The sequence below is a fragment of the Tachypleus tridentatus genome, chromosome 1 (genome assembly GCF_004210375.1).
Source record: "Tachypleus tridentatus isolate NWPU-2018 chromosome 1, ASM421037v1, whole genome shotgun sequence".
Lineage (NCBI taxonomy): Eukaryota > Metazoa > Arthropoda > Merostomata > Xiphosura > Limulidae > Tachypleus > Tachypleus tridentatus.
The window spans coordinates 31,486,052-31,498,866 of NC_134825.1; the positions used below are offsets into that span (position 1 = coordinate 31,486,052).

Below are 12,815 nucleotides of genomic sequence, written 5' to 3' on the forward strand. Positions count from 1 at the left end.
ACAGACATATGGACAAAATACTGTCAAATGAACGTGTCAAGCATTTTGTCAGTAAAGTCGAACAAAAATACAGAAATATAATTCATTCGTACATTGCAAGTGATTTTGTAACAAATAATGGACACTAAAGTTTTAATTGGTTTACACTTCTTAAAAATTATGTTTTATTGTATGTCTGCTGTTTGCCATAACACATATAAATCAACCATTATGAATTTTATAAGTGGCTTACTACCTTCGTTGTTCAACTGATCAAGTCACGCGCACAGACCCCTCATCACAGAACATTATAATGTATCTTATATTACTGGGCCCGGCATGGCTAAGTGTGTTAAGGCGTTCGACTCGTAATTTGAGGGTTGCGGGTTCGAATCCCCGTCGCACCAAACATGCTCGCCCTTTCAGCTAGCGTTGTAAGTCTGCAGACATACTGCTGTGCCATGTGGGGGAGAAGCAAAAGGCATCTAGTTCAGGTGTTAACGAGATAATTGTGCATTATTAAAACAAAGCCCTAACCCCTTCATAAATTTGTGTTATTCATTGTATACCTTAGCACGAGATGTTGTTTTATTAAACATAGTTCTAAGTTTAATTCTATTTGGTGCTTCCTCGGTAATTTGTAAAAAAACAGCGTTTTTCTCTCTTCAGAGGACTGAGTGAATGGGTTTCTATTAACGTTTGTTCGTCAAATGTTAAAATACCTAGTATATGTGATGTTTCCCATGGAAAATAATAGAGTAAATATTCCCACATTTAAATATTATTTTATGGTTATTATTATATAGTCATGTACCTTAACCAACAGATATAACTCAAGGCAGAGTTCCCCTTAAGACCGAAAAACAATACAGCATAAACAATGAACTCTGAATACTATGTTACGAAATTCCAAGCTAACAATAAATAATTAATACTAACAAAAAAAAACAAAGAAGAAAAAACATCTTATGAAATCTAAAAGGGTTTACCATTAAGTGATGAATGTTCAAGACAAGGGCTCAATCTAAAAACTTGCTCTACCAGTATGTCTATGGACTATCAGCGTTAGAAACCGTATTTCAACACCCGTAATGGGCAGGGCATAGATAGCCCATCGTGTAGCTTTGTGCTTAATTACAAATAAATTTAAAACTTGGCACCAGTAACAAGTTAGTTCCTGCGAACAGTGAAGTTAGCGAGTATGTTAGTTCTAATAAATAAATCTCTTATCAGCAAACAAGTGGACCATGACGAATGTGTGAAACGTTGGTTTAATATTCGATTGACTAAATTTCGCAATAATAGTCATGTGGTGAAAAAAAGTGTGCGTGCGCGCGTGTGTATCTATTTTATTTCTAAATTAATCCGATACCACATCAGCGACTAGTTACTTTGAACACCGGAGTAGGTCAGACAAGTATATAATATAAAGTTGACCGACAGGCACATCAGTGGCTGAAAAAGCCATGCAACCGATGTAGTTGTTTGAAAGTATTAACGCTAAGTTAATCAAGTTCTTCACCCAGAGTTAATTACATGTGTATATAGTATGGAAACTGTAAGACTAATACGTTTAAGCAAATATTTGATATCAGGCTCTGTAAATTACGTATTATTAGTTAAGCAGAAATATTTTATGGTAAAAAATTAAAAATAAATATTGATGATAATTTTTAATGGAAATTAATTGAAAATACCAGTTCAGTATTAATGACAGAGAGCTTAAAAATAATGTAAGTAATATAAAACAAACTTTGTGTCAAATGTCAGGAGAAATACAATAAGTAACGAGCTTAATTTCTTTAATTTGAAACTCACAAATATTTTGCGTAGAATCTGCCTGTTGGAAATTAATCAATCACTTTAACATTTTGTTAATTACGTTCTAAAATTTTGTTTTTCTTATGACTTCTTATTCTTTCTTATGTTTTTCTGTAACAAATGTCTGAAATTAACTATGTTCATAGTTAAAGATAATTAGCGGGTTTTTTCTTTTCTATTATTCTACGATTTTAATTCGTATATTGAGTATTTAACGTTTATTGTTTGACGTTTGTACTGTAATGTTTAACTCCAAAGAAAACAAAACCCTCGATTTCGACAGGTTGACCGGTCTTTAATATATACTAACAGAGACCCGCGAAACATTTGCAGTCAGATTAGTAATTTTGTTACAACAGTATTTCTTTGAGTGCAAAATTTCTGGAAAAATACAAAAGGTTGCTAGTCACTGCTTTTCTCATGAAGAATAATTGTGATAAATAATTATTTATTTAAAAAATTAAAATATATTTTACTTTTTAGAAAGTAGAAGATCGAGGAAAGATAATTTACAAGAAAAGTTGAATTATCATTTAATGAACTTCTGTTGTTTATTTTATCAGGTTTAACATATTACAGTTCTGACGGGTAGCATCATGTGAATTTATGATGAGTTTTCTTACAGGGAATGTTGATTTAAGATAAAATTTTCTTGCAGCTTGTCGATTAGGACAGAATATTAATTTCGTTTTCGCTATATTGTGATGACTGACATGTAGAATCGCTGACAAGATCGTGAGTTGGTTCTGCGAAATTTAAATCTTGTTAGAAGTGTTTCTTTCATTGCAAGCCATGGGGGTTCCGACAGGTTACGTAGACACAGCCTTGGTTAACGTAACTAATGTTTATCGATACACCCTTAACTATCGGCTCTTAGGTCATGTGATTCCGTGTCTTGGCAGGCAGCTTAAAACCAAAAGTTGGAGCGCCAGCGTGTCGCCAAGTTTATCTGTCTGGCCAGTTTTAAAAGTCAGAAGTTCCTTCGGAGATCCGCTCTGCAGGCACCTAGGACAAGCCAATATCAAGTCACCAAACCCAGCTCGTCCTACGACAACCACAGAAGGAATCCCAATACAGAGGTCAGCAGCTGCCACTCCGTGCACGTGGTCTCGGGGAAAGTCAGAATCCTTTTCATCATGTTGTTTCCTGCAGTTCATGAACTGTGTTTTTAAGAGACCTATCTTTTTGTTTAGTGCCAAAGAAACCATCGGGGATGTGGAGGAATGCTAATTACATCTGTGCCTGATATCACAGTGTCTATACCAAGAATATTAATCGCCAGTAGGAACTTACCCTTATTTGTAGTAAAAAGGTCAACCATGTATCTCAGAACGGCTGGTATGGGTATTTTGTGCAAACTCTCTCTTTGCTAACCTGAAGATGACCTAGAAAGGTCGAAACGTTGTTCTCTGCTTGTCAATAAAAGTGTTAATACCCATACCAGCCGTTCTGAGATACATTTTTATTTCAAGTGGGTTTCTCGTCATCAAGAAAGGTTAACCATGGATGAAAAACAGAAATTTAGCAAATCTTAAAAACCTTTGCATCTTGTTTCTAAAGATCTCTGTAAGTTTAGAAAACCAATCTTTTAATTACAACCGTTCAAGAATAATATTTCATAGTATTATGTCTACGAACGTCAGTTTTACGCCTAGTACTTGAAAATTATATCTAAAGTACGCAAGCCAATCGTTCCCTGAAGCACAAGGTATAAAAATAGTAAGAGTTCTTAAATATCACAATAACTAAGCTTTCTATTCCTCTAGGTTTGATGTTGAATGCAAACAATTAATTATTCGTTCAGTGTCTGGTCACTAAAACATGATCACCCTAATTGTAGACATATTATATTTATTTGTATGGAATTTCGCACAAAGCTATACGAGGGTTATCTGCTTTAGGCGTCCCTGGAGAAGGCAGCTAGACATCACCACCCACCGCATACTCTTGGGCTACTTTTTTGCCAACGAATAGTGGGATTGACCGAAACTTTATAACGCTCCCACACTGGAAGGGCAAGCATGTTTGGTGTGAAGGTGATTCGAACCTGCGACCTTCATATTACGAGTCGAGCTTTCTGACTACCAGGCCATACTGGGCCTATACATATTGTGAAACTGGAAACATCACTTTTTAAAACGGTTTACAGGAGGTGGGATTAATTTTAACTCGGGGCGTACTGATGATTGGGGCTACTTCGCTTACTATTAGTAGGCCTGGCATGGCCAGGTGGTTAGTGCGCTAGACTCATTACCTGAGAGTCGCGGGTTCGAATTTCTGTCACACTAGCGTGCTCGCTCTTTCAGCCGTGGGATCTTTATTATGTGACGGTCAGTCTCAATATTCGTTGGTAAAAGAGTGGTGATGACTAGCTGCCTTCCTTCTAAATTAGGGTTTTGGTTTGGTTTGAATTTCGCGCAAAGTGTAAAACCAGAGGGAAGGCAGCTAGTCATCAATACCCACCGCCAACTCTTGGGCTACTCTTTTACCAACGAAGAGTGGGATTGACTGTCACATTATAACGTTTCCACGGCTGAAAGTGCGAGCATGTTTGGTGTGACGGGGATTCGAACCCGCGACCCTCGGATTACGAGTCGAGTGCCTTAACCACCTGGCCATGCTAGGCCTAGAACGAAAGAAAAAAAAACAAACTTTTACTGACTTGACTTTAATCTCATTTTACACAATGCGTATTACAATGTAAACCTCACTTTTTCACATGGTATATTTTATGGCAGACAACATAATTTTATTTAATAGACTAGACCCATTGTTTGCTTGTTCACACACGACATTCTAATTCTGCATATATTTATTTTATGTGCGAGTTTATATGATGTTTTATCAGATACATAGTTAACGATTTATAACTGAATAGCCCCATAATGCTACCTTCTTACTAAAAAAAATATTTTTTATATAATTTATTTGCGTAATGCATAAGTTAACAATAAAATTATCGGTTCAATAGCAAAAGATAGATTAGTATATTAGCGAAAAATTGTCGTTTTTTTATACTTTCAAGTGAGGGAAGTGTGACCTGCGCAGTGAACACGGCGGATAAACGAGTGATTTGGGGTCTTATATACAAATGTTAACCGTGATCATTATATTCAAAGTCGAAACAGTGTCATTCCATAATAATTATATGCCAGTCTCTATTTCTTAACTACCGGTTCAGTTTGCGTGGTGGGGAGGGTCTTAACCGGAAATTATCATGTTAATATATTTTATAAACTGAAACCAGACTTCAACTTACCTCGATTAACTAAGTTTAATAGCATGTAAGGATTTATTGTGCTGTTTGTGTAATTTTTCTGTTTGTTTTATTGAATCTTGCATAACGCTTGTCTGAGAGCTATCTACATTAACCGTTCCTAATTTATAACTGGTATACAACAGAGGAGGCAGGTAGGTAAAACAACCCACTGCAAACTCCTGGACGAATTTAATCGAATAGTCCGACTGACCGCAACATTATAACAACCCCACGTGAAAAGATGTGCGTATTCTCTGTTGGAATTCGAATCTACGACCCACAAATTGCGAGTCAAGCGTTCTAATAACTAGGAAGGCCTTACATACTCTACGTACAAGATACTAAATGCAGTAAATATATGTGATACGCACGTTTAAACACAAATTTTATAAATTAATTCTCGTCTATACCAGTAAAATTATACTAGAGATAAATGAGGAAACCTTCCCAGACACAAGCTGTATAAAAGAACAAAAACAACAAGAAAGTAAAAATCGTAAGACTGTTTTATGTATGCATATATATATTATTTTAATAATTTGGAAAAATTCTTTCTCATTCTTGTTTAATATTTTGAACCGAAAGTTTTTCTCTCAATTGGAAACGACCTAAACTACACAAAGTAGTTTAGTATGAAAATACCTACCAAAAACACACAGTTGTATGCTTAACTTTTCTTACCTGCAGACGACTCAAACTTTGCCAAGTGAAATGAAGTTCTGAAATCTCATTTGGCACAACTACTTCGAAGCCCAGAGCATAGTGATTCACCTTCCCATCTCGCACGTAGTAGAGTTCGGAATTTAGGCCTACAAGAAACAAAATTCTTAGAATCCGTATAGGTTTAATAAAAAACGTCACGTATCTCAGAAAAAAGGAAAACTAAAAGTTTCTTTAGCCAATCACAAACATTGCATGGTGATAACAACTGGATCTACATGTCAACACAATCCCCGTTAAACTTCACGGGATCAGTTTGGTATAACACAGCTGTAATAATTCAAATCCAACTGTGTTCAGCTGTTTGACGAACACTTGTTCAAAAACAATGTGATTTTCAACTGCTATTCTATAATTCTGTTGCAAGTTATCCATCGTAGAAATACCTCAAAATGATATACCAGTAAGAGAGCAATTGTAAAGATGTATTCAAAGTAGTCTGGCCAGGTGGTTAAGGGGCTCGACTCGTAATCTGAGGGTCGCGGGTTCAAATCCCCTCCCAACAAACATGCTTGTCCTTTCAGCCGTGGGGGGGGGTTATAATATGATGTTCAATCGTTGGTAAAACAGTAGCCCAAGAATTGACAGTGGGTGGTGATAACTAGCTGCCTTCCCTCTAGTTTTACACTACTAAATTAGGGAGGGCTGGCGCAGATGTCCCTGGCGTAGTTTTGCACGAAGTTCAAGAAACAAACAAACGAACAACAATCAAAGTAGTCATATGTTGATACAATTTTATTGTATGTAGCGCATGGGTTTATTTCTTTGTTTTGGGGCAAAGTTACATTGGGCTATTTACTCTATCCATTTCGAGGAATAGAATTTTGGATTTTAGCTTGTAAGTCCTTAAATTCACCGAGTTCTTATCAAGGGACCTAAAGCATGGGAACAAAAATATAAATTTTCTGTGAACACCTATTGCGTAAAGTTAGTTTTTAGAGGTACATAATTAAATGTATTTTAAAATTGTTCGAAAGTTCCACAGATGCAAAGGCACTGAAATATTATCATATTTCCAAAATATTTTAAATAAAATGTATATTTAACGCCATATATTTCAAATATACTTGAAAATAGCTTCAGTAATTGTTTGAATTTCATTGTTAACTCCACATGAAGAAAAAATATTTTTAATGCGCTTTAATAAGTATTGAACATATCAGCAATCCTGAGATTAGAATTTAATAACTAACGATGTAAACTAGCGAACCTTCATATGATTAATACCTGAAACTTATAATAAATATATAATTAGTAATAAATTTATAAACCTAATCAATGGTAATATTTTTCGATACGTTTTTCTCTCATTATTTATTTTTTGTTTTACATACTGTTTCTCTTAAACTTGAAGTGAACTATTTAGCAATTGGAATTAACGCATTTATATGTATATATACGTTCAATTATTTAGGTGTCGCTTCTGCATATATTTAACTAAACATGATTATAATATGTACAGAAGTAATTATTAAATTAACTCAAGATAGTACATGTAGAATTTCTTTGAAGAGACAATACTTAATTATTATCTTATTTTTGAGATTTTGCTTACGTAGTGAACAAGTTGCATAATAATTTCTAGAAACACGATTTCCGATAGAGGACGGTGAAAAATGTATATTTTTTTCTGAAATTCAAACTGTTTGTTTGTTTGTTTGTTTTTTTAATTTCGCGCAAAGCTACTCGAGGGCTATCTGCGCTAGCCATCTCTAATTTAGCAGTGTAATACAAGAGGGAAGGCAACTAGTCATCACCACCCATCGCCAACTCTTGGGCTACTCTTTTACCAACGAATAGTGGGATTGACCGTACATAATAACGCCCCTACGGCTGGGAGGGCGAGCATGTTTGGTGCGACTGGGGTTCGAACCCGCGACCTCGGATTACGAGTCGAACGCCTTAACTCGCTTGGCCATGCCAGGCCTAATTCAAACTGTTAGAAGCGCATTATTTCTTGATGGTATGGCCAGATGGTTAGGTCACTTAATTCACAATCTGTGGATTGCGGGTTCGAATCCCCCGTCCCATCAAATGTGTTCACCCTTTTAGCCACGTGGGAGTTCTATTAGACAATTATTTCTACTATTCGTTGGCGGTGATGATTAGCTGCCTTTCCTGTAGTCTTACACTGCTAAATTAGGGATGGCTAGTGCAGATAGTGCTTGTGTAGCTTTGCGCGAACTTCAAAACAAACCAAATCAAATTTTGTCGGACTGATGATGTGTATCGTGGTAACATATTCTGTTGTGTTTTCACTCCTTAGATAAGAAATATTAAGATTTGTAGTGATATGTAAACGTAGAAATATTAAATCGTCTTGGTAATTGTTGCGAGCTTGACATTCTGGAAAAGTGTAAGCCATACGGAACATTATACTCGAGTGAAATTATTTAATTCATCAGAATATTTGCCACGGAAAAGAATTAAAATCTAACTCGCCTCAGTGTTTCACCTTTTTGTAAAATTAAAAAAAAAAGAAAATGTAAAAGAAGGCAGGGTAGTTTCGTAATTTCAGATTTGACAGTAACATCGGGCTTATCACTAACCAACCCGCCATGTTGTTAGGGTACGTCGAATTTGCAACAATGTCACATTTGTCATAAAATAGACATCAGAAGACTGTAACTTAAGAGTGTTTATTATCTACAAAGTTAGGGTTAGAAATTCTGTAGCATTCCTTGCGAGTATGAAGAAGAAAACCTTCGTGTCACACTTTTAAGATAATATTTGTAAAAAATCATGAAATGGTTGATCTAAACAGAACACTGGAAGATCGAAGCTCGAGGCACTTCCCATGTTCCTGCAGATCACACTCTAGGGTGACGATAAGCCTTAACGTGTTCACTATTCATGGAATGACTGCCTCGAGGAGTTTAAATTTCACCACACAGCACCGATATTACTGATAAGTCAGAGGGACCACAAATAAATAAAACGAGTACACTTACTCGAAGAGAAAAAGAAAACGTTTGCTAAGATAATTATGTGTTACTAAGAGTTGCTTTTCGTATACTAAAGAACGTTTAAGGTGTATTTGATCTTGAAAGTACTCAATTAAGAAGAGTCGTAATTCACCACTCGTGCCTTTTACGTTTATAACGAGAGAATAATTAGAAATAGACAAAAATGTTATACTTTTTTTATAGTGATGAATTTATAACTCGGCCATTAAGATGTACAAGTTAATTCTTCACCAAGTAATCCTTCCCAATTGTAACGTAATTAAACTTCTGATAAACCACCTAAATACACAGTATTTCAAAAATATTCTTCTAAAATATGGCGTGTGTGTGTGTGTGTTTTCTTAGAGAAAATCCACATTGGGCTGTTTGCTGAGTCCACCGAGGGGAATCGAATACCCGATTTTAGCGTTGTAAATCCGTAGACTTACCGCTGTACTAGCGGAGGACGTAAAATGTGGTAAACCAAGACGTATTTAACCATGTCATTTGTGCTTTTGAATTATAATCTTTTTTTTTTAACCAGCCAATTTCGATGACAACATTAATGGCCACTCCTTCATTCGTTTTGTAATCTACGCAGATGTAAGAAACACTGGACGAACTACTTATTTTCAAGCTCACTGTTGTTTTTAGCATGACTTTAATAACGTTTTATCTTTATAAACGTTAGGCCCGGCGTGGCCAGATGGTTAAGGCACTTAACTTGTAATCTGAGGATCCCGGGTTCGAATCCCCGTCACATCAAACATACTCGCTCTTTCAGCCGTGGGAGTATTATAATGTTATGGTCAATCCCACAATTTGTTGGTAAAAGAAGAGCTCAAGAGTTGGCGGTGGGTGGTGATGACTAGCTGCCTTCCCTCTAGTCTTACACTGCTAAATTAGGAATGACTAGCGCAGATAGTCCTCATGTAGCTTTGCGCGAAATTAAAAAACAATCAAACAATATTAACAAAAGTTACGACTCTGGTTATCCTAAAAATATGCTTAATATCTCATGAGAATAAGAAAGTATTCGTATAGTAAAAATATACTATATATATATACATTGGACTTTATCTAGAGGCCCCCAACGGCATGTTTGTAGACTGACGACGCTAGAAACCGAGTTTTGATATCCGTGGTAGGCAGAGAACAGATAGCCCAATGTGTTTTTGTTGCTTTGTGTTCCACAACAAACCTGTATCTGGATCCTTTTGGTATTGAGAGAGAGGACTTACAAGCTGATTGTGAAAAGAAAATAATTAAACAGAAAAATATAAATAAAATGAGTCATTACAATTCACTTGCTTGAAAATTTCAAATTCCGACAGAAAATTATGCTGAAGTGCTACTTCTTTAGGGTACAAAAAACACAATTTATCTCAAAACAACCACAATTTCTATTAAATTTACTTTTTCTTCTAAGTTTAGTTTAGTAAAGTAAATACGAAGGTAAGGGATATTCTATGAGCTGTTAAACCTAAATAATAACTCACTTACTTTTACTAAGACAATTAAAATTTTCAAAACTAATCTCCCATCCAATCACAACTAAAGTTTAACACTGACTTACTTTTTTAAATAAATTCTTGTCTCACATATTTTAACACTTACATTGGCCTCCACGAACTTCCCAAATAATTTCGATCATAACGTTGGTTTGTTTGAATCTTCAGTACGTTTTAAGATTAACTAATGTTTAAATTTAAAGCAAATTTAACTGTAAGCCAACTAATTTATAGTACATTATAACAACAAATATGTATTTACAATAACACGAAATTCTGTTACACTGTAATGTAGCTTATTACCTATCTTTTGTAAAGTATACATTATAATTTTAATATTATGTGGTTAGACTTGCTTATTCCCAACTTAATGCAGTTAGAGTATGAAAGCTCATGCATTAACGGATATTTAGACAAATGAAAAAAGCCAAAAAAACAAATGAAGACAAAATCTAGTTATATAGATCAAGCAGTTGAATTAATAAAAAAAGTGAAAACCACTTTAGAACGTCGGACATGCAAAACACTTCTTACTAAAAGTAAGTATTTATATTATAATATTTGTTATAGCTATAGTTATTACGTCATGACATATTTAATTAGCTTTAGTGAAAATGTTATATAGGTACATATAATACAACTAATAACTCTAAGGTATAGCGAATGATTCACTTCAAAAACATTTGATCTTATCATAACCCGTGATAGTGATTCATAATAGGGATCGCCCAAGAATTTCACAAACAATCTAATAGAACATACGGGCAAAACCATTTTAAAAATAAGACTCGCTCTTAAAACAACACTCAAGGCCTTTTACCTGAATGGCTAAGACTGCTAAAATATTGATAATAACAAAATAGTTGATTTTTCGATTGTTAGACAAAATTCTAAATTCATCCATTTGTTCTTCATATTAATATTGTTCATATTATTCTTGTTTCACGAGCCTACAGAAAAAAAACTGCTTTGAATAATTTATTCAAACCTGGGAAAACCTACTAAAATACCTGATATACAGGTCATAAAACTATGTTTGTGGATTTTTGAAAGAGAAGGATATATTTTATTAGTTTTTTTCATCGCTACTGGCTAAGTTTCTATTCGAAACCTTCAAGCACCTAGGCGTACAAAAACGGCTAGATATATTGCATCAAAATCTATGCACAGCTACTAAACAAGTTCCTACGAATGTTGTAGGGCTATTTTTGTGTTGATTCTTGAAAGCCGAGATTTACATCCTCTAAAATTTTCTAAGTCCTTCTTCGTAACCAGTATAAGCTCTTCGAAGTCACTTAAGCATAACAGAAATGTAGAAGCCGTTTAAGCAGCATTATACTAATCGCAGATGTTTCGTTTTATTTCAGTAAACAGTGTATATTTATAACAGTATCTCCAGGCTTAATATTATTATTGATTATAGTTTTACGAGCCGCTACAGAAAAAGAAACAAAGATGACTAGAATTATTTTACTGAAACATAGACAATAGTAATGAAGACAGTATTCAGTATGTCATAGGGTAGTTTTAAAGTTGATTCAAATGCTTTCATGTTTTTTTACCCTAAAGAATTTTTCTGAGTCCTTCACTTTCCGTCATTGTAAAAAATCTGGTGTTTTATTATATAATTCGTATTAAAGGGGGAAATGTGTGTGTGTGTTTTCTTATAGCAAAGCCACATCGGGCTATCTGCTCAGCCCACCGAGGAGAATCGAACCCCTGATTGCAGCGTTGTAAATCCGTAGACATACCGCTGTATTAGCGGGGGGCTAAAGGGAAAATAATGTGTACAATGTAATTGGAAACTATCGCGTTCAGGATTCATCATTTCTCGAGTTCGCTGTTGTATTTATTTTATCTCTACGTGGTTTTCTGCGACTATTTCAGTGAGTTTTCTAACAGTAGACCATTACATAGAGATTTCTCTAATCTTGTGAGTAGTGATTTATTCTACTTATTGTTGTACTTTACTGAAATTGTGAGTGTGTATCATAGTATTTTATTTTTATTAATAATATTTTGTTACATGAGTCTACAGAAAAAAATCGACTGGGTATTTTACATCCAAACCTAGACAGATATACTATATTAAACGCTGTAAATGTCCATGACCTATTTAAAAAGTTGAGTATTTTCAATGAAAGTTGATTAAACGTGGCAATAAATAAAACAACATTTGCAATGTTGTTATGAGTAGCTTCCTTTGAACTCGACGTTTATTACACGCATGTTTACACGAAATCTCAGGCACAAAAATTCCTGATCCAGTAAATAAAGGTGAGAGAAAAATGTCAATACACCAGCAAATTGTTTCAAAACATGTAACATTCAACGAATGGAGATCCATGTATGTAACTAAAGATATATTCTTCATAAATGAACACACACAAAAAAGAAACAAGGCTGGAAATAGTCTAAATTATTTTCTCAAGGCACAAATCCCTATTTTGACTCCACTAAAAATGATAAAATATCAAAACAGGGATTTGTAGCTTGAGAAAATAATGTAGACTAATTCCAACCTAGTATGTTAACTTGTATTATAGTCCCTAATTGTAGGTTTGATAATATAATATTTGC

At 34.7% G+C, this 12,815-nt stretch overlaps 1 protein-coding gene across 5 annotated transcripts in view; it reads right to left on the minus strand.

Annotated features, from left to right (window-relative positions):
* Positions 1-12,815, minus strand: part of LOC143245207 (tyrosine-protein kinase RYK-like) — a 148,169-nt gene that overhangs the window by 35,445 nt on the left and 99,909 nt on the right. For 3 of the 5 annotated variants that reach the window (XM_076491289.1, XM_076491317.1, XM_076491277.1), the window contains exon 2: positions 5,732-5,868. In XM_076491289.1, the coding sequence (XP_076347404.1) occupies positions 5,732-5,868 (137 nt within the window). The remainder of the gene's footprint in view (positions 1-5,731; positions 5,869-12,815) is intronic. The other 2 variants (XM_076491310.1, XM_076491300.1) reach the window with 1 other exon arrangement.